The 23,051-nt window shown below is 41.0% G+C and overlaps 2 protein-coding genes across 4 annotated transcripts in view; both read right to left on the bottom strand.

The window, feature by feature from the left end:
- CADPS2 (calcium dependent secretion activator 2) overlaps positions 1-23,051 on the bottom strand; it is a 484,731-nt gene that overhangs the window by 421,390 nt on the left and 40,290 nt on the right. The window lies entirely within an intron of this gene.
- On the bottom strand, positions 9,506-10,487 carry LOC307108678 (taste receptor type 2 member 41-like; the record flags this gene model as incomplete). The annotated part of the gene is made up of 1 exon (XM_079786827.1): positions 9,506-10,487. The coding sequence occupies one exon, from the start codon at positions 10,485-10,487 to the stop codon at positions 9,561-9,563; it is 927 nt and encodes a 308-aa protein (XP_079642953.1). The 3' UTR covers positions 9,506-9,560.

Genomic DNA, 23,051 nt, shown 5'->3' with positions numbered 1-23,051 from the left:
GTGTAGCACTTATTAACTACTTAATAAAACGTCACTAATCCCACCCTAGCCGGTTTGGTTCAGTGGATAGAGCATCGGCCTATGGACTGAAGGGTCCTGGGTTCAATTCCACTCAAGGGCATGTACCTCTGTTCCAGGCTTCCGGCCCTGGTCGGGGACATGCGGGAGGCAACCAATCGATGTGTCTCTCTCACATCGGTGTTTCTCTCTGTCTCTCCCTCTCCCTTCCACTCTCTCTAAAAATCATTGGAAAAAATATCCTCGGGTGAGAATTAAAAAAAAAAAAAAAAAAAAAGTCATTAATCCTGGGAAAGTGTTAAAAAAAAAAAAAAAAAAGGTTCAGGAGAAGAATGCCTGCCAAAGCAGTTTTCAGGACTATCAAACGTAGGTTGTTTTCAAGCAGACACTTGGGAAATTTGATGAGCTTTTAAATATGCATATGCCATTTTAATTTTTTTCCTAGTTAGTGAGGAGATCCTCACTTAATGAATGCTTCCTAGGTTTTAGACACTAAAATACAAGACATTTTTCTCAGCTATTCCTCCCATCTCTGTGAGGAAAATGATATTAGCCCCCATTTTACAGGAGGGAAAGCATGGACTTATGAGGACACTGTCCGTTCTGATAAATGATAAAGCTGGGATTCCCAGCCCAGGTCTGCTGATTCCAAAGGCCATGCTTTTAAGCATGATGCTACCCTAACCCCTTATTACCCTGGAGACCATGGCTGAGCCAACCACAGTGCTTTTCAGGAAAGTTAAGCTTCCCAGCTGGAGAGGAATGGCTGAAAGATTATTTCTACGGGGAAAAGTCCATCGTTGAAGAGGACATTCAAAAGCATGCAGCGAGGCCAACAAAGGCTTTCATTCTACACAGCAGGCACACCCACTGCGCCTCTTCCTTCTTCCCTTTGCCTTACCCCTAGACCATGTTGTATAAATAATTTTAGTAACTGTAGATCTCACACTTCCTGACATTCCAAATAATCTAACTCAGTACCTTCAGGAAAACAGGATAAAAGGAACTATCACTGATTGGAAGAACTCCCAGATTTTTAGTCTATTCATGAGATTGTGTTTAAAAAGGATGAAGGAAATATTTCATAATAAAACTCAGACAATCTATAAAGGAAAACTAAGCTTCTAGAATTCGTATCCTTACAGCGGTCTGCTGCCTCTCATTTGTTACTTCACTGTGGAGACAACAGGCTTGCATTCCTCTTTGTTCACAACTCTAGAAAAAAGGAGTATAAAGGTCAGGTGGCAGTGGTGGCTAAAATGAGTTTCTGGTCTTATGCACAGCTTTTATTGTAGTCTTCAGTCAGCTGTCATTCACAAATTAGCAAAGGGAAATGTGACAACTAAAGCCAAACTTGTCCCTTCATGAAGGAGGGCTTACAGAACCCTTCAAGCATCTGTAATCTCCGAGTTGGCTGAGTGAGACAAGCGCCTGGCATATTAATCATAGAACTACAGTTGATATTGGCAAGCTTACATCCAGGGTCATGACCTTCATTTCCTGGTTACTGCTCTGGAGTGCTTGAGCTACAAGGGTGAAGGTAACATGAAGATTTAGTTACTTATCAGAAATACACCACAGTCACATATAAATCTATGACAGGCCATCCTGTTAGGAAAATAGACTTCTTTAAAGTATTCCTCTGTTCCAAAACTTGTAAATATTTTTTTTAATTTTTATTTTATTGACTTTAAGGGGAGAGAAAGGGGGTGGGGGGAGAGAGAAACACTGATTTGTTTTTTCACCAGCATTCACTGGCTGATTCTTGTATGTGTCCTGACCAAGAATCAAACCACAACCTTGGTATACCAATGTCAGGATGACGCTCTAACCAACTGAGCTACTTGTCCAGGGCAGAAAAACTTTTAAATGCTTTTTTAAACCAAATAAAGGAGCCAAAACAATGACTACTCAATCTTTAGATCAAGTAAAAGAGGGACCTGAAAATTTTTAGAAATGTCACACTGCCTTACCCAACTGGTCATTCAGTAGTGATCTTCAAAACTGTCAGTCATAGAAGACTGCGAATGGTTTTTAAAGACTGAAAACAAAATGCCTTGAAGAAGACACAAAATAATGTTTCCAATTTTGCAGAATGAAATAAAATGTTTGATATTCTTAAAGTTTCTTCTTAGATGTGAAGAAAATCATACTGTGGATAATTATATAAGTAGCAGTTCCTTTGGACGCCATACATTTAGACTTATAAACAATATTTCTCTTTTGTGTAGAGTAGCCCAAAGACCCCAATCATATAAAGTTACAAGACAGCATTGAAGATATAGTTTATTCTAAAAAGAAAACCCAAATGAGGAATGACAATCACACAACAAAGCACAGAGCTTATGACAGAAAATGTAGATAACCTGAAAGACAGCATATGTTGCTAAGCGGCACTATCCCAAAAAAAAAAAAAAAAATCACAGTTGCCAAAAGTATTTGTTCCCAGATCACAGCAAGGCTGCCATTCAAATTGTACTGTCAAATCGGGTCTACGTTCAATGTGGAATACATACGGAAAGCGCTTTAGAGGGGCAAGAAACAGCGAGACAACTGTAACTAATGTGACTTTCTGCTTTTTTATTAGCACTGCTCTCAAGGCAATTCAGCTTCGTTTTATGATTAGTGGATAAGAAGGCACTTAGCTGATTCTTCTGCCAACACATGGTTTTAAAACTCACAGCTAAAAATTAGAGTCCAAATCTCATTCTCTCCCTTTGGATGGGGCTCTGGCAACATCCCTGTTCACTCCAAATTCCTAACAGGGCAGAGTTCCCCACCCCTTGGGAATGCGGTATTCGCACACACCGCTTGCAGAGGCACAATTCTGAGGACTTCTTGACAGGACCTGTGCTACTCCTTGAGTCCACCTCTTTCTGTTCATCCAAACACCCATCACCTCAGAGCGCCAATTCTTTTTCCTACAAGAGCCTCTTCCTCCTCCACATCATAACGGAACATACTTTACTAGAAATGCCATTGAACCATCTGCCAAAAGTCAATGTTCTCCATCGTTCTCAGATCAAATAAAACCTGAAAACTTCCTCATTATAGACTTTGGAATGTTCATTAGTGGTTTCAATACCTTCATCTCTTTTTCAGGGGCAACATGGTATAACAAAAGGTATAGGCTTCAGAATGAGACCATTAGATTTGAATCTAGGACTTGTCTACTGGGTGACCTTGGACAAGTGAATTAGCGTCTCTAAGGCTTTTTTCTTCCTCTAAAATGGAGATAGTAATAGAAATCTCAAATGGCTGCTGTCAGGGTTAAATTATTATAATTTTCGTAATTATAATTATAGCTAACACTTACTGAGCCCTTCTATGTGTCAGGTAGTATTCTAAGCACTTTACATAATTAACTGGCTTAATCCACACAAACACCCATGAGGTAGGAACTAGTATCTGCTTACAAATAGAGAAACCAAGACAGAGAGGGTAAGGGACTGCCCAAGGACACCAGCTACAATTGCTGGGGCCAGAACTGAAACCCAAGTGTGTCTGCGGAAGTCTTAACCCTTAGGACACCTGGCTCACTTAATGACAGTGCTATGTGTGCGGAGTCTGTTCAAGTGCCAGCCACATAAATTTCTTCAAATTTTTCCCTACCTTACCCCAATCCCACATTATGCAGACTGTGAAATCAATTTAATAACTTAAGTGGCAAAAGAAAATAATAATATTATAGAAAATTTTAAATATACATATATATATATATATATATATATATATATATATATATATATATATAAATTGATTTTAGAGAGGAAGCGAGAGAGAGATAGAGACATCAATGATGAGAGAGAATCAATGATTGGCTGCCTCCTGCACATCCCACACTGGGGCTGGAGCCTGCAACCCAGGTAAATGCGCTTGACCAGGAATCAAACTGTGACCTCCTCGTTCATAGGTTGATGCTCAACCACTGAGCCACGCTATTATAGAAATTAAAAAAACAAAAACAAAAAACCACGAGGGACTAAGAGGGTTCCCTAGATTAAGAATTTTAAAAGCTCACCTTAAAGAAACAGTCAGGAAGACCATGTTGGCTAGTGACAGTAACTTCCTCAGAGGTGTATCTACACACAAGGCCATTGGTCCTATGCCACAGACTGAATGATTAGGTTTATCTTTTAGAAAGAAAACTCTGGTAGCAAAGAAGAAGAGAGGAAAGAAAAGACCAGGTCTACTCTTAATGCAGGCTATTGGTAGTCTGTGCATCCAGCCAGCCACTCTCCTGACAGTTACTGAGCATCCTCTACTTAAGATACACCACTCTTGCTCTCAAAAAGTTTCCAGTGGAGAAAGAGGCAAGAAAACTAAAACACTGTGCAATAAGTAGAATATGAATGTGAAGGATATAATGAAACTAGAGAGGAAAGACACCTAACTTGAGAGTGCAGAGCCAATGTATCGTAAAACACTTCCAAGACGAAGTGAATTCTGAGCCTAAGAGGGAAGGGGAAGGAGTCGCCAGGCAAGCAAGGTGGTGGTAGATCATTCTATGCTGTGAGGACTTCCTATCATGATTCTGTAAAATTAAGTGAAAATAAGACTGGAACAAGGGCAACCGTGGGGACCTGAAGGTAGGAAATCAAAGCCAGAAATGACTCACGTAAAAGTTTCAGCTTCACAGGGAAGGCGATGGGACACTACTGACCAACTTTAAAAACTGAACTAACAGCCCTGGCTGGTTTGGCTCAGTCGATAGAGCATCAGCCTGTGGACTGAGGGGTCCTGGGTTCAATTCCAGTCAAGGGCACATGCCCAGTTGTGGGCTCGATCCCCAGTAGGGGTGTGCAGGAGGCAGCCAATCAATGATTCTCTTTCATCATTGATGTTTCTATCTCTCTCTCTCTCCTTTCTTCTCTGAAATCAATAAAAAATATATTAAAAACTGAACTGATATGATCATACTTGTGTTTCGGCGGGGGGCGGGGGGATCAGTCTCATAGTAGAGAAAGGATGGAAGAAAGGCACATAGTGCAAATCAAAACGAAAATGCGGTACCATCTTACACCTGTCAGAATGGCTATCATCAGCAAATCAATAAATGACAAGTGCTGGAGAGGATGTGGAGAAAAAGGAATCCTCATGCACTGCTGGTGGGAATGCAGACTGGTGCAGCCACTGTGGAAAACAATATGGAGTTTCCTCAAAAAATTAAAAATGGAACTGCCATTTGACCCAGTAATCCCACTTCTAGGAATATATCCCAAGAAAACAGAAACACCAATCAGAAAGGATATATGCACTCCTATGTTCATAGCAGCACAATTTATAATAACTGAGATTTGGAAACAGTCTAAGTGCCCATCAGCAGATGAGTGGATTAGAAAACTGTTGTACAGCCCTGGCTGGTTTGGGTCAGTGGATAGAGGGTCGGCCTGTGGACTCAAGGGTCCCAGGTTCGATTCCAATCAAGGGCATGTACCTTGGTTGTGGGCACGTCCCCAGTAGGGAGTGTGCAGGAGGCAGCTGATCAATGTTTCTCTCTCTCATCGATGTTTCTAACTATCTCTCTCCCTTCCTCTCTATAAAAAATAAATAAAATAGATATTTAAAAATAAAAGAAAACTGTTGTACATCTGCACGATGGACTACTATGCTGCTGTAAAAAAGAAGGAATTCTTACCATTTGCAACAGCATGGATGGAATTGGAGAGCATTATGCTAAGCGAAATAAGCCAGTTAGAGAAAGATAAATATCACATGATCTCACTCATTTGTGGAATATAATTAATATAAACTGATGAACAAAAATAGAACCAAAGACATAGAAGCATCAAACAGACCGTCCAATCTAATGAGGGAAAGTGGGGGGTGAGGGGGTAAGATATCAACCAAAGGACTTACGTATGTATACATATGAGAATAACCAATGGATATAGACAGTAGGGAGGTGAGGGCATGTGCTGGGGGGTGGGAGTACTGGGGAGAGGTCAATGGGGGGGGGGAAGGAGACTCATGCAATACTTTAAACAATAAAGAATTTAAATTTAAAAAGAAGAAGAAGAAAGGCAGATAGTTAGGGAGCCATTCCAACAAACCAGGTGAAGAAGAGTGAGGACTAGCAGGGCAATGGATCAGTGGGGGATGGGGGTGGATTTCACTAATTTAGGGCTGGAAATGGTACTGAGCTGACTAATTGGATATGGAGGAGTGAAAGAAAGAAGAGTTTAAAATTAAGTTAGGAAAAAAAATAAAATTAAATTAAGTTAGGAAGACAATGTGAAGCACCTAGGAAAGATTCTGGAGGACAGAACAAAAGGCAGATGTGGTATGTGAATAGCCCATTAAAACTCCTGAAATAATGTGATTATATTAAATATCTGGGGGAGGGGAGCAAGGTGAATCAATTTCAATAGTGTATTAAAATATTTATCCATTAAGACTATGTCATATTTCTTCAAGAACAGCTTACGATACAAATTCTATTAGTATATCACTACTAGGTTACACTTTAGGACTCCATATAATGATCTTTATACTGAAAATGTATTTGTCAATTTCAATATGGAATCCTGATTTTTAAAACTAAATAAGTAAATCTTGGAAATAATATTACACAATCTATACCTCAAAAAAACCAGAAAGCATTCTATTTTTTAATAATTTTTTATTTACTGATTGATTTTAGAGAGAAAGGAAAGGAGAGAGGGGGAGGAAGGAGGAGGGAGGGAAAGAGAAAAAAATATCGATTTGTCGTTCCATTTATTTATGCATTCATTGGTTGATTCTTGTATGTGCCATGACTGGGGACTGAACCTCAACTTTGGTGTATCAGGAAGACGCTCCAACCAACTGAGCTGCCCATCCAGGACCCAGAAAGCATTCTTAATGGCTGAGAAACTGATGGCAATCCCATTAAAAGTAATAAACAAACAAACAAACAAAAAAACACAACAAGAATGTCATTTCATTTTTAGATACTATTTTCTATCTAAGAAGCCTGAATTAATTGAGTTGTCACTGGTAAGTAAGGGAGTTCAATAAATTCAATGGATACAAGCTAAATTTACCCAAGAAAATCAAGAGCTTTCCTGAAGAGTAAAAATTGTTTAATGTAATAGAAAAATCTACAGGCAAAGATAGCCACAAACTAAAATGTGAAAAAATATATACAAGGTTCAAGGAGTCTATATAAAGAAAACATATCTTTACGGAAAGATTTAAAGGAAGGCTTAAATAATTGGTGAAACAGACCATACTTCTAGGTGAGAAACTGGATGTCAGGTCTTCACAAATCCACATGTATAATTATTGCAAATCCAATAACTAAATGCACTCTTTTACACATACACAAGATACTTAAAAATTATAAAACTGTAAGAAAATAAAGGTAAAACTCTAGGCTCTTCGGAAGAAAAGACTTTCCAGGCAAAGGAGATAACAAAAAATCATTAATTTTAAATACACAAAACTTCTGTTTGTAAAAACAGATCTCAAGGAAAATTAAAAAACAAACTGCAAGGAAATTGCTCCAAATGAAATGGGTAAAAGTTACCTTTATTAAAACCAGATCTATATATATAAAAGCCTAAGCAACATTACAACCAGTCAACCAGTCACTATGACGTGCACTGACCACCAGGGGGCACTCAGATAGGAGCTGCCCACTGGTGGTCAGTGTGCTTCCACAGTCAACCTCCCGCAGCCCCTCCCCCTGGCCGGCCAACCTCCTGTGGTCCCTCCCCGCCGCCAGCCAGCCCCCCCATAGGCCTCGATCACCAGCCAGGTCGACGGACCCCACCTGTGCACAAATTCGTGCACTGGGCCTCTACTATAATATAAAGAGAGAGAAGACATGAACAATTCATGAGTTAATATGTTTGTCTACTAGTAATTGCTCTAGTAATCAAAAGAAAGCACATTAAAGAAGATTGTTTTGATTAAATTAACTATTTTTAAATTTACTATATTAAAGTTGTAATGCTCAGTGCTAGAAAGGACAGGATGATATGGAAACTTTCAAACTTTATTGGTGAACATAAAATGGTAGAGCATTTCTGAAATGCTAGTAAGCCTAAGGCCTCAAGACTGGTTTTTTTTTTTTCTATTTCCGCAATTTCTCTTCTATAATAACTCAATCAGAATAAAATATGATTCAAAAATCAATGTTCATCTACTGAGTGCTATAGTGGCAGCCCCAAAGTATGCATCTACTCAGCAACATTCACCCTAATTTTCACTCCAAGTGATTAAAATTTCTCCTTTTCAGGAATCCAGTTATCTGCTGGACTCTTAAAATTTTCACATTGATGCCTTTTAACAAAAACTTTTAAGCTTGCCTTAGAGACACCCAACTCTAATTAAAGTTTTCTACAAAATTATTTCTAAAAACAATTGCATAGTAATTGGAGCAAACTATTTTAAAACATTTAAGCAAAGATTTAATAGGACCATTATTTTACTTAAAAAAAAAAAAGAGGTTCAATAGTTTTGACACAAACTAAGTGAAATTTTTGAATGTTTTTCAGAACAGAAGTACATGTTTATTCTATTCACATGTGACTTGGTGACATTTGCTTGTGGCAGGGAGTGGGGAGAATAAACCTGGAAAAAATCTGGCTGCCACTTAGACTTGAGAAAGGAGAAAACCAAACGCAGAACAATGAAAATATCAATTAAAAAAGAGATGGGGCCAAAACCGGTTTGGCTCAGTGGATAGAGCATCGGCCTGCAGACTGAAAGGTCCCAGGTTCGATTCTGGTCAAGGGCATGTACCTTAGTTGCGGGCACATCCCCAGTAGGGGGTGTGCAAGAGGCAGCTGATAGATGTTTCTCTATCATCGATGTTTCTAACTCTCTATCCCTCCCTCTTCCTCTCTGTAAAAAATCAATAAAATATATTTTTTTAAAAAAAGAGATGGGGGTAGTGTAAAGAAACCTTCCAGCAGCTTTAACAAAATTAAAACCAAATTACCCAAGCTTGGTGCGAGGAAAAGAATCTCCACAAAAAGAAGGGCATTAGACCCCACAGCCCAGCCACTGTCTACCACAACTGTCCCTTAGTAGTAACCCTGACATTATCCTCACGAAGGTTGCTGCTTCCCCATCTACACCCCAATTCAGTTGCGGACATATTTTCTCTTAACCCTTTGCACTCGCTTGCTTTTTTCTCGATTCCTTTATTCTAATGCTAACCCTGTGGAGTCACACTCGACATCAGAGTGCAAAAGGTTAATTTTCCATTAGGCTTTCAAGATAAGATAGTATACTTAATCAAGACATTTAAATGAAGGCTTCCTCTCAACACAGAATATACAAACAGAGAATTGCACAAAATTTTGTATTCTGACCTTCTGGACAATATTGGCTCTCTGGGACCCTTGGGGCCCTATTTTAATAGTGTCCCAAGAGAGGTATCATGCTCAGAGTGTTCCCGCTTTTGCTCTCCTTCTCTCCTTTCAAAGGAGGAGCCCACAGCATGATCCAGTAGACATCTACCTATGAAGATATTTCCATGTAAATGGGCCGTGGTTCTGTCATCCTCACTTGAGTCTCTTCTGGAAATCAGAATGAGGAGACCATGGCACCTAAACCAACCAGAAGCCCCTGGCCAACAGAAGTAGCGGCCTGAACACCTCTCGATGCTTGGGGTTGCTGAGGATAATGATAAAGGGATGAACAGATGTGCACAGGTAGGTTACAATTTGCCATGGCCAGAACCAGTCACTCTCTGTTGAAAAGAAGCCTACAGCATCAATGATCAGGGACACAAAAGACAGAATGTAAAGAATGAGGAAGGAGATGAGTGACTTCAGAGCTCTGGTGTGAGCCTGGGTGCTGGCGTCTTGCAGACTGTGGGCACTTTGCCGCATTGTCCGAGTGTGTCTCCTCAAAGAATGAATCAACAATGCAGTGGAGACCAGAAAAACAGAGCAAGGAATTGACAACGTGACTAATTTGAGGGGTAGGAAATAGTGAATTTCCATCCTCATGACCCTCTCCATGTAGGTCATATTCTCATAAACTTCTCTAATGAAGAAACCTTGATACACGGCGTAGTTTCCCCAAAAGAAGAGCAGGGTGACGATGGTGGAGATCAGGAGAGAGCCCAGCAGAAGCCAGGGCACTGACCCTAGGAACCTCCACTTCAGCCAGAGGAAGGTAGGGTGGGTGAGGTTAGCAATCTTCAAGCAGAAGAGGACACTGAGCCAGGTACCGAACCAGAAGGTGGCTGAATTCAGGAAGTCCCATTGGAGACCAAAGAGCTGCCGTGCAGGACCCTTGCTGAACTCCCCCAGGTGGAAGAAGGAGTAAAAGTTGTGCACCATTCCAACCCACTGCAGGCAGAAACGGGAGGCACCCAAGCTAATGAGGATCATGTCGGAAGGGAGCAGCCTCCCAAGCCGCCTCCATTCTCTGCTCAGCATCAGCACAATGAAGCCATTGGCCAGGATTCCCAGGAGACACAGCAGGACAAAGAGCAGCATGAAGAGGGCTGTGAAGGCTGGCTGCATTTTGGCCTCTCCTCTGGTCAGCACCCCTGCGCCTTGGTCCTTGGCCTCCTTCCTACCCCCACTCACAGTCCCTCTTCAGATTTTTTTCCTCAGCGCATGTGAAAAGAATGCTCAGGCTCTGCATTTGAGCCAGAGCTCACTTAAAAGGAAGATGCTTGGCTATGGCTATGGAGGAAAGGTGAGCTTGGCTCAGCAGGATGCAAATTTCTCCCAGGCTCAGTTACCATTATACTACCAACTGCTCCTGATTTGGTTTTTCTGGTTTTGCCTACATGTTGCCATGGTTAACATCAATATAGAGGGCTTCTCAGGGAATCTGTGACCGATTTTCATCCTTCTGATGCCATCGTGGGCCCTGTAAACACACACCTCCCCATCAGGTCATTCTCAAGATACTAAGTATATAAGCAAGAAGTACAGAGAGACATTCATATGGCCAAGACCTAAGCAAATACTGAAGCTAAAGAAGTCTGTATCTAGCCAAGCTTCCCTGTTACACGTCCATCCTTACCTAGGAGCAGTCACCCCCTTCAAGCTCAGATACCTTTGTAGCAAACCTCTTCTCAAACCCTTCTTAGCCCCTGAGGAATAAATGATTGACAATGTTTTAAACAAGTTGTATGCTTCCAGTGAGATAATTCATTTCCTCATGGTTATGGGAATGAGAACATCTGCTTCTTGCTGAGTGTCGGCTGAAGGTCAACCTCAGGTCCTAGTGGCTGCCTGAAGTCTTTACCAAGGGGGCTGTTTCAACATGGAGGCTCAAGCCAGCAAAGTGAGTCTCTAGAGAGAGTCTTAAATATCAAAATGTAATCACAGGTGTGACATCCTATCACCTTTGTTATATTCTATTGGCTAGAAGCAAGTCACATTCCCCACAGACACTCAAAAGGAGGGGGTTATACAACGGTGAGGATACCAGGGGTGGGGGACATGAGGGGCCAACTTAGAGTCTGTCTACCACACTGAGATACTGTAGCTTGCAAGGCATGTGTGAGTACTGTCCTCCAACACCAAAATTAAAGAGATCCCAGCCCTAACTGGGTAGCTTAGTTGGCATCGTCCCAATACGCCAAGGTTGCGGGTTAGATCTCTGGTCAGGACAATTCAACCAATGAATTCATAAATAAGTGGAACAACAAATTGACCTCTCCCGCACCCCACCCCCCCGGGCCGCTTCCTCTCTCTCTAAAACAATAAATAAAAATTATTTTAAAAGAGAGATCCCTATGAGACCATGTTAAAAATAAAAATAGGATGGACCTGGAGAGCACTATGCTAAGCTAAATAGCTAAATAAGCCAGTCACAGAAAGATAAATATCACATGATCTCACTCATTTGTGGAATATAATGAACAACATAAATTAATGAACAAAAATAGATCCAGAGACAGAGAAACACTGAATGAACCATCAAACCTCGGAAGCAGGGGAGAGCAGGGAGGCGGGGGGGGGGGGGGGGGGTGCTGTAATAAATCAACCGAAGGACTTGTATGCATGCATATTAGCATAATCAATGGACATGGACACTGGGGCAGTGGAGGTTTGTCCTGGGGGTGGGAGTGGCCAGGGAGGGATCAATGGGGGGAAAAGGAGACATGTGTAATACTTTAAACAATAAAAAAATTAAATTAAATAAAAATATTTTCCCACACTAAAATAGATTCAAGTCAATCCATACTCAAATGTTTTGTTTAATATATCAAATTTGTCCTTCTTCCACATTTGTGTAAAACATTTTATGTTTGTGTGTCATAAAAAAGTCAGCTAAGAAAATTAGTCATACAAATAATATAAAAGTTGTTATCACCACAGCATGAATGTATAATTGTACTAAAATAATTCACAATAAAAAGAGAGGGCCCATTGAAATTGGGTGAATATGCATTTTCCTCATTCTCAGATATCTGTTCCTTATACAGTTTTCACATTCATTCATTCACTCAACACATATTTATTGAGCACTTCTACACACGGGGCACCTATTCTAGTCACTGGGGACAGCAGCAAACTAAAGAGGTGGGATTCCTGCTTTTATGGAACCTGCAGTCCAATGGAAGGTAACAGATAATAAGGAAGCACAGGAACAAGACACTTTCACATAATAATCGGTGCTTTGAAGAAAATAGAAGAGTAAGATTGCTGGAGAATGGCGGGAGAGGGAAAAGTGGTTTTCTCAGGGGAAAACCTGGCCTAAGCCTGAACGACTAGAGCTTTTCCATGTATAACTGGACATGTTCATAATATCACAAACCATAATTATACATCATTCTCTTCCACCATTCTTTTCAACTTTATTTGGCAGGGAATCTTCTGCCAGAAAATAAGAACTCCAGCAGACCATATGACTTTTCCCTTTACTCTTATCAAACAGGTTGTCTCAAGATCACTTGAAATCACAAAACATCCTCAAACCAGAAGTTGGACATCGCTGCACAATATATGAATATTACATACTAGGTATACCGGTTAATAATGTGGATTTTTTTCAACAGATGGAGTTACACATATGTTGATATATATGCGATTTGATATGTATGCTATTTTGTTGTATTGACAGCAAGCTTCAAAATTTCATGTCAAATTTGCTGAAGGTGTTAACATCATAGATATTTTTACACTTAAAAATGTTGCATTTCGCCGAAACCGGTTTGGCTCAGTGGATAGAGCGTTGGCCTGCGGACTGAAGGGTCCCAGGTGCGATTCCGGTCAAGGGCATGTACCTTGGTTGCGGGCACATCCCCGGTGGGGGGTGCGCAGGAGGCAGCTGATCGATGTTTCTCTCTCATCGATGTTTCTAACTCTCTATCCCTCTCCCTTCCTCTCTGTAAAAAATCAATAAAATATATTTTTTAAAAAAATAAAAAAAAATGTTGCATTTCATGCCCAAAAAAATGCATTTGCGGGAAGTTTTATTTCATTACTTTATTTTGAAGAAACGTGCTGCTGAAAGTTATTGTATACTTTGGGAAGCTCATGGTGAACATGCTCCATCTCAAGATACTTGTGAACGCTGGTTTAAACACTTTAAAAGTGCTGATTTCTATGTGAAAGACAAAGAACATCCAGGTCAACCAAAAAAGTTTGAAGACCAACAATTAAAAGCATATTGGATGAAGATGCATGTCAGACTCAAAAACAACTTGCAAAAAGATGAAATGTTGCTCAGCAAACAATTTCTGATTGTTTACAAGCAATGGGAAAGATTTTAAAGGAAGGAGAATGGGTGCCACATCAACTGAACAAAGACAAATGGAAAACCAAAAAAGTCATCAGTAAAATGTTGCTTCAACAGCACGAAAGAAAGTCTTTTTGCATCAAATTGTGACTGGCGATGAAAAGTGGATTTATTTTGAGAATCCCAAATGCACAAAATCATGAGTTGATCCAGGTCAACCATCAGTATCGACTACAAAGCCAAATCCTTCGGAGAAAAGATAATGCTCTGCATTTGGTGGGATCAGGAAGGTGTGGTGTATGATGAGCTTCTAAAACCAGGTGAAACTTAATACTGATCACTATCAACAACAAATAATCAATTTGAACCAAGCTTTGATCATACAACGACCAGAATGGGCCTCTTCTGACATGGCAAAGTAATTTTGCTTCATGATGACGCACCATCACACACTTCAAAACCAGTTAAAGACACGTGAAAAGATCTTGCCTGGGAAGTTAATAACCCACCACTGTATTCACCAGACCTTGCTCCTTCAGATTACCACTTGTTCCGATCAATGGCACATGCACTTTCTGAGCAGCACTTCAAAACATACAAAGAAGTGGAAAATTGGGTCTCTGAATGGCCTGCCTCAAAACAAGAAAAGTTCTATTGGACGGTATCTACAAATTACCTAAAAGATGGAGAAATGTGTAGCTAGCGATGGACATTACTTTGAATAAAGCACTTTTAATGTTTCTCTTGAAATTATTGTGTTTTCTTTTATTACAAAATCCACATTATTAACCGGTACACCCAGTATCACCTTTCCCATTTTAAAGGAAGGATAAAAGCTAGATCTCACAATTTTGATGTTTGGCATTCACATTTTTTTCCACCTCCTTTGTCCTGCATGCTACACAGATTATAAACCTATGTTTGCTTAGCTCTCGTCTTGTGCAAACCTTGTATTACAGGTCAAAATTTTTATCAATAACAGTCTATAAAAAATCACAGACAGAAAAAGCAATATGGTTCACAGACCCTGAATTAAAGTCTTGAAAGCATTTTAAAGAAAAAAGAAATAACTTTTCAATTTCATTTTAAATTTTAAGCACTGTATGTGTATTAATCTCTAAAAGTGGGTCTAAGTTATTGGAAGTTGTTTTTGAATAAATTAATTTACTAAGTTTTGTTCAAGTCTTTCTATAAAAATAAAAAAATACATATTCTGGAAAACTACTGACAAAAAAAGCCACCTCCAGCCAATTTACTTCTTTCAAAGTTAAAAAAGCTACATTTTTTTTTATTTTCTAAAAATGGAACTTGTTAGCACAGATTTATATTTAGGCATAAGAACCAGAACCATTTCCAAGGACAAGTTGGTTAAGACTCCCTGGTTTCTAGACCTGAATTCTTTCTTCATATATTTTCAGATCATTTTTTTTAATGAAAGCATAAGGTTATGAATTTTCTATCAAATGTGGTTTATATTCTTACCATAACCTTTGCTATAGAGTATGTCTCTTATCAATCATGAGATGCAATTTTATATTTGATATCCCCTTTGATCCCAAAATTATTTAGAAAAATTTTAATTTTTATTAGAATTTTATCCCAACTTTCTTAAATGGATTTAGGCAAGCAAAGAAAGGCTAAATTGTTTCTACTCTTTAATATTTATTTAACTTTCATTTAAAGACTACAATATATATTTAATTTATTTATTAAACTTTCATTTAAAGACTACATTTAATGTTTTTCACTTTCATAGGCACTTAATTTATATAATGTTTAAGGAATATTGTAGATGTGCATTCATAAATATTCAATATATGCTCACTCAAGTTTTTTGAAAGTGATAGTCAAATTTCCTAAAATTATTTGTTGGCCTATTTGATCTATTTTGAAAGAACTAAGTTAAAGTATCTCAGTTGACTTTTAAAATACAAAATAACATGCTTCTAGAAGTTTTTGTTTTATAGATTCAGTTGCTATGTTGTTTTGCATCATAAAAGTTTGATGACAACTATATTTGTTCTCAGCATGCTATACCTTTCATCCAGGGGTGATATGTGAAATATTTAACAAAGAATATAGCACAGTATCTGTGAAAATTTTGGGATTTTACTGTATGCAAGCTAATGAATTAGCCTACCATTGTTTTACAGATGCTGGCCCAAGAGAGGAAACTCCTGGGTCAAAGATAAAGGATGTCGTTATTCACAACACAGAAGGCAGCATTAGCATCATGTTCCCCTGGGTTCTCCTTGCCAAGTCCCACAGGAGCCATACAAGGTGGCTCAAAGAGATGCCATACGTGCAGGCATTTGTGTCACAGCTGAAGATTCCTGGAGTTTAGGAAATGCCAATATTTTTAAAGGGGTACTAGCACATACATCTACCCAAACTGTCTCCTAGAGGGCAGCAATATACACTAAGTGGCCAGATTATTATGATCTCTGAACACATAATAATCTGGCCACTCAGTATATATCCTATATAATAAAAGACTAATATGCAAATTGTCCCCTCGACCAGGAGTTCGACCAGCAGGCAGGCCAGCCAACCGCCCATGTCCCCGCCCCCTGGCTAGGCTGGCCAGACCCCACCCATGCATGAATTCACACACCAGGTCTCTAACACACACACACACACACACACACACACACACACACACACACACACTGAGTGGCCAGATTATTATGCGTTGAGATCATAATAATCTGGCCACTCAGTGTATGTATTACCCAGATTAGAAAACAAACCTGCCCTTTGTGCCAGAGAGATAATTTACCTTTTTTTTTTTAACACAGCATTTCTTACTCTAGTGGTTACCTTTAATTTAGCATATCTGCACATACATTTACTTATCACCATCAAGAATTAATACTAAATATATGATCTTTCCCCTCCTAAAATAGGACTATAAACAACATTCTAATTTCCCTTCCCTTCCAAGCTCCTAAATTTTACTAAGGTTAGATTCCTGATACTTTCAACAACTCAGCTCTTGAATTTTGAATATCTTTTCCCAACAATTACATTAAGATTCACAATCTTCTATGAATTTAATCATACTCTTACTAGCTTCAGTATTCACTGCTGATTCTCCCACTCTACTTCTATGTTCCGTATTATGATTCTTTTTTCATTTGGGTAGAGTATGTCTTCAAGTTCTAGTCAAGTTGATGAGCATAGAGATCTCAGACCCATAAAACAACAGGTGCTGTTTTTTTCCTATGTGAGTTGTCTCCCTCACCTATTGCTAGGTAGCAGCCCACCACAGAACCCCAGTGCACACCGCAATAAGCACTTGTTCCCAATGACTGGTCTTCAGCCGGGATGGATCCACTGGTCTCATTCTGGGGAGAGGCTCAAGGAACAGAAGCTACCATGGCACGTTCTTCTCAGGTGGCAGTCAGAAGCATTTAGGAGGCCATTTCAAACCTCTGCTCATATAACATGCAAGTAAAAACGCCAATCTTAAGGGAAGGGGTAAGAAAGCAAACTCTGCCCGGACTGAGCAAGGAGGGTGAGCATTTGCTGGACAAGGATCTAAACCGTGTCACTCGTCCACAATACATGACTGAGTGAACACTCACTCCATGGCTCACGGCCCTCTCCCCACCCAACAAATATTCCTTCTAGGTCCTCAATATTTGAGTATCAAAGCAAGTAAAGCCAACCGCAGCAAATGCCCCTTTATTTTGTGTACAGTGCTTAGTACAAAAGTCAGGAGTCTCACATGCAGAATTCATTGGTACATGTGAAGGGCCTTCATGTTCTCTCCCGATGGACCACCTCATCACATACCCACCATATCCCGAAGCCCTGCTATTCTGAAACTACAGCCTTATGATTTTTAAAAAAAAGCCTTTTGGCTGAAATTCATTAACTGGTTACTTTCTAAGGCAGACTCATTCCTTCCATTCCATGTATTGAATCAAGGGCTAGTTAGCAGTAACCTACTTTCCTCCTTATCTGATCCTGTCTGCTACAGAACTGCTCGAAATTCCTCAAAATCTCAGGCTACTCACTGGTTTCCTTCCACGTTGTCTAGCACTGTTGTCGGTTTTTGGTTTTTTGTTTTAATTTTAATGTATTTGTTGGCCTTTTCTGGGGACAAAAAAAGGGGGGGGCTCTATAATAAACCTGACAGCTCTAGTGACTAAAAGTAACTCCCCAGGGTGGTCTGATCATAAATTCCTCACTGGGCAGCTGATGGTAGGTAGCCATGGTCCCAGTGTAACTTCTTTAGTGAAAGGTTTGAACCAAGCCCTCATTATTCTTGTGCATCTTGGTTAACACCCTCTGAAATGCCAAGAATACCCCTGAAAGGTATAACCAACCTCAAGAGAGCACAAAAACTGAACTATCCTGTAATCCAGTCCTTGCCTGGCTTTCTCCCACCTTCGTGTAATTGTCCATGGGTTCCCTCCCTAACTTCAAATGCAAATACAAGGAACTGCAAAACTGTCCTTCTCAAGGGCCTCTGAGATACAGCTTCCTGGCAACGGTCATCAGTTTTGGCTCAAATGAGCTCATAAAAATTCTCTCCAGGTTTGAACGTTTCTTACGTTGACAACATAAATAACATCACAATCATGATTTTCTTTTTAAAAAAAAAATACTTTTTTCTGCCTCACTTCACATTTGTTCTGATTTTTCTCTCTGCGCCTGCAGGTCTTCTATAGATTGCTCCGGTCTACTGTGGCTCCCTAATCGGGATGCACACCAGATTCACTTGGGTGCTGGGGAAGTTTAAAATTCCTGATGCCTATTAAGTCAGAAACCCTGGAGGTGCTGCTGCTCCGGCATCAGTACTGATGTAGCTCCCTCAGGTACCACGAGAACCAGAGCCCTCACCCGATTCCGAGTCTCATCACGTGAGCTCTGTAAAGAAAGAAGGCTGTCGGTCCCATGAAGAGAGTACTCAGGCCTACTTGTCCTCTCTGGGCACCATGCCAAGTCCAGCCAGTCAGCCCCCTCCTTCTAGGGGTCAGAGACATCCAGCATACTTTCATACACCTATCTCTGAAGACCAGGCTTTTTCTGGGATCTGCCTCTTTGAAGCTCTTTATCCTGTAGTTCCAACACTGTTCTTCCAGCAAGGCTCAGATCACTGGAGAAAGCTCCCATCATCTCCCTTCCCTGGAGCCCCACCTCATACAAGGACTTTTACTCGGCTGTGTAGGTCCTTCTCGAGAGAGAAGCCAGGGAATAAGGTTCTGGCAGAAAACATAAACCACACCCAAATCTGCAAACGATACCTCTTAGGAGGAATCTTACGACTTTGATCTTATATGTTCCCTATGTTTATAGTCAACATCTCGATACAGTTTTTGTTCATGTAAGTGGCAAATGAGCATCTTTGGAGAAATGGGTGAGACCAGAGAGAAAGGTAGGTCTGCTAATAATGAACATTAGATGCCAACAGCAAATTTCAAAGGGGAAGGAGGAGGATTAAGCTGTCAAGCTGGGAGGAAGGACTGATCAGATAATGCCTGAAGCAGAGTCAAAATGACTTACAGATATAAATAGATAAGTAGTACATTTAAAGATTAGTAGCTCTATACAACAAGAGTGTTTAGCTGGAAGCAGGTGAATAGAAAATGACATCCTTGCATTTCTTCTAACTAGTATTTGGCAAGGATGGGACATTTTGCTTTTAAGAATTTATCAAGAATTGTTATATTTATGGATTTAACAGTGAATGTGTAGCACCCTAGTGAGACGACTAGTGAGATAAATACATGGCACAACTTTTGTGGATGATTTTGCCTTCCAATTTTGAGACATAAATGTTTTTACTACTGTTGTGAGTCCCATGTTTAAAACAGGATTGCAAATAGTATTTCCAAAGCTCTCTCCATTCCCTGAGAATTAAGTAGAGAGCAGTAATAAAGCATCACTACATTCCAATCCTATCTAATAAAAGACTAATATGCAAATTTACCATCACTCCAACACACAAGATGGCTGCCCCCATGTGGTCAAAGATGGCTGCCCCCATGTAGACACAAGATGGCCACCACAAGATGGTCAGCAGGGGAGGGCAGTTGGGAGGGACCAGGCCTGCAAGGGAGGGCAGTTGGGGGCGATCAAGCCTGCAAGGGAGAGCAGTTAGGGGTGACCAGGCCGGCAGAGGAGGGAAGTTGGGGGCAACCGGGCCTGCAGGAAAGGGCAGTTGGGGGGGACCAGGCCTGCAGGGGAGGACAGTTAGGGGTGACCAGGCCTACAGGGGAGGGCAGTTATGGGTGACCAGGCCTGCAGGGGAGGGCAGTTAGGGGCAAACAGGCTGGCAGGGGAGCAGTTAGGCATCAATCAGGCTGGCAGGGGAGTGGTTAGGGAGTGATTAGGCTGGCAGGCAGAAGCGGGTGATTAGGCTGGCAGATCCTACCAGCATCGGGCCTAAACCAGCAGTCGGTCATCCCTTGAGGGGTCCCAGATTGGAGAGGGTGCAGGCTGGGCTGAGGGACACACACCCCCGTACACGAATTTCATGCACCGGGCCTCTAGTTTCTCTATAAAAGGGGTTTTCAAATTGGTTTTAGTCAACCTTTATTCAAAAGAGAGTTGAGATAAAAGCTGACTAGAAAACAAATGCCAGCAGAACACAGGCTGCTGATGACCCCACCCTCCCAGCCACAACATTCTCCCCACTAGAAACCAGGCTCCGTGAGAATGAGCCATTGTGTTTCTCACAGCTCCATCCCCCAAGCTACAAAACGCAAGGCACTTCATTAGGCCTTACCTAGCATTTGTTTAAGAAATGACTCTCCTGCCCTAGTCAGTTTGGCTCAGTGGATAGAGCATTGGCGTGTGGACTAAAGGGTCCCAGGTTCAATTCCGGCCAAGGGCATATGCCCAGGTTGCGGGCTCGATCCCCAGGGTGGGGAGTGCAGGAGGCAGCCAATCAATGATTCTCTCTCATCATTGATGTTTCTATCTCTCTCTCTCCCTCTCTGAAATCAATAAAGATATATTTAAAAAAAGAAAAAAATGAATCTCCTAAGAGTATGCAGGACTATTTAGAAACCATTATTCTTGACCCTTTTGTTTAAGTATTCTCCGGGTAAGCCATTCCAGAAAGAATAAAACTTGAAGCACCAAGAACAGCTCATGCTCCTACCAGCTCAGTGATCAAGATACTTAGCTTCTCTGTATTTCATGAGGCTTTCACAAGAAACCAACAGAGCAGTGGTTCTCAACCTTTCTAATGCCATGACCCTTTAATACAGTTCCTCATGTTGTGGTGACCCCCAACCATAAAATTATTTTCGTTGCTACTTCATAACTGTAATTTTGCTACTGTTATGAATGTAATGTAAATATCTGTGTTTTCCGATGGTCTTAGGCGACACACAGGTTGAGAACCGCTAGCAGGGTCGCCTAAGACCATCGGAAAACACAGATATTTACATTACGATTAACAGTAGCAAAATTACAGTTATGAAGTAGCAACGAAAATAATTTTATGGTTGGGGGTCACCACAACATGAGGAACTGTATTAAAGGGTAGTGGGATTACAAAGGTTGAGAACCACTGCAATAGAGGGAAGAGGGAGGGAGAAGAAGAAAGTGAAGTATCATGGACTAGATTCCAATTTCTCTGTAAAAGAGGTTTTCAAATTGGTTTGGTCACCCTTTATTCAAAAGAGAGCGGAAATAAAAGCTCACACTGGGCAACAGATGGAAGTGGAACCGAGACTGATGACCCTACCTCCCAGCCGAAGTATTCTCCCCACTAGAAACCAGGCTCCATGAGAATAAGCCTTTCTCACAGCTCCATCCCCAGTGCATAGACTTCCTTGGGCCCTGGATGCCTCCCAGCCATTTTCTTGTTATTACAAACTTCTGGAGGGTGTTCTTCTCTCAGTAAACTGGCAGTTTGACTCTCTTCTTTGAGCCCAGACACACTGCAATGCAAGGCCCAAATTCCAGATAACTAAAGGCATATTAAAGTTCCAATGGACATTGGAAATGGGGATTTTGTCATGACTAGCTTGTGTCCCAAACAGTTTAACACTCATTACAACGCAGTGCAACAATCTGCTTCCATGTCCATTTTCCGGAACAGAGAAGGGCTCCTCAAAGATGAACACACACTGTGTTCAGATTAGTAATTAGTCTAAGTGCCTAGTGCATTGCATGGCACTCTGTAGGCCCCCATTACCTGTCTCAGGCAGGAAAAAGGCAGAAAGTTCAAACATCAAGTACCTGCATTCCAAGCCCAGCTGGCATGGCTCAGCATTGACCTATGAACCAGGAGGTCACAGTTTGATTCCCGGTCAAGGCACATGCCCGGGTTGCAGGCTCAATCCCCAGTGTGGGGTGTGCAGGAGGCAGCCCATCAATGATTCTCTCTCATCATTGATGTTTCTCTCTCTCCCTCACTCTCCTTTCCTCTCTGAAGTCAATAAAAAATAAAAAGAAAAAGTAATTGCATTCCAGGTAATCTCCTGGCATTAGCAGGCAGGGCAACCTTCAGGATCATCTGTAATCGCTCACAGAACTTCATGGTAGTGAGGAAATGAGGCAAAGCAGTACCAAACATCTGATCCCTCACCCTCACATGACACCTCTCAAGGTCCAACCACCAGCTTCAAACACTGGAAAGGAGCATGTGCAGTATTTACATGGTCTAATTAGAGAGAACAAAGAGAGTCCCTGACACATGGTGCTCAAAGAATAGATGACTTAAACGCCCTCCTCTGAGGCGGAGATCATGTCATGGGAGCCTGAGAAAGTAAAATTAACTCAGGAAAAGAAAGTAAAAATCAGCTCACCTATTCATCAGGTTGAAACAAACAAGAAGAGAGCTAGCTTCGAAGTTAATAGGAAACCATAGTTTTCTTAAGGACGTTCTGCTACTGTGAAGTGCCACAATAACCCCCTTCTCTGAGTGTAGACTGTTTTCTTATGGAGAGAACTTAGTTCTCTAAAACCCCAGACTATTAGAAACTTTGTTCACTGCGGTTACAATAGTCAGAGTGAAGCATTTCACTTTTGCCTGGAGGATCTACGTCACTTTGACAAAGACAAGTACCCTTGATTCTCGATCCAGGCGCAGAGCTTCCGAAAGAGGGTTCTGGATACAACATTCCACGTTACTCTCAACTTGGCAGTTTCCAAGGAAACAGGACTGTGGTCCACTGTGCAGTGATGTCGACCCATTTACACACAGTCCTGTTGTGCTTTGAACCCATCAAAAAGTTGATTTAAATGTCACCTCAACTCCACCCTTCTTCAAAATCCTACAATAACTCAAGTCTTTCATCGGTAAGCAGTCCCATGAGTGTTCCTCTGGTGTGTGGTCTCCCTTTTCGCCGTGTCAATCCGTTGAACTACAGCTTGTCCCTGATGGGCTTAGGCTGGTTTGGCTATGGTGAGACCCTCAA

This window comes from Cnephaeus nilssonii, assembly GCF_951640355.1.
Source record: "Cnephaeus nilssonii genome assembly, chromosome: 12".
NCBI lineage: Eukaryota > Metazoa > Chordata > Mammalia > Chiroptera > Vespertilionidae > Cnephaeus > Cnephaeus nilssonii.
The sequence above is the reverse complement of the archived record's forward strand: the minus strand, read 5'-3'. Positions and strand labels throughout refer to the sequence as shown.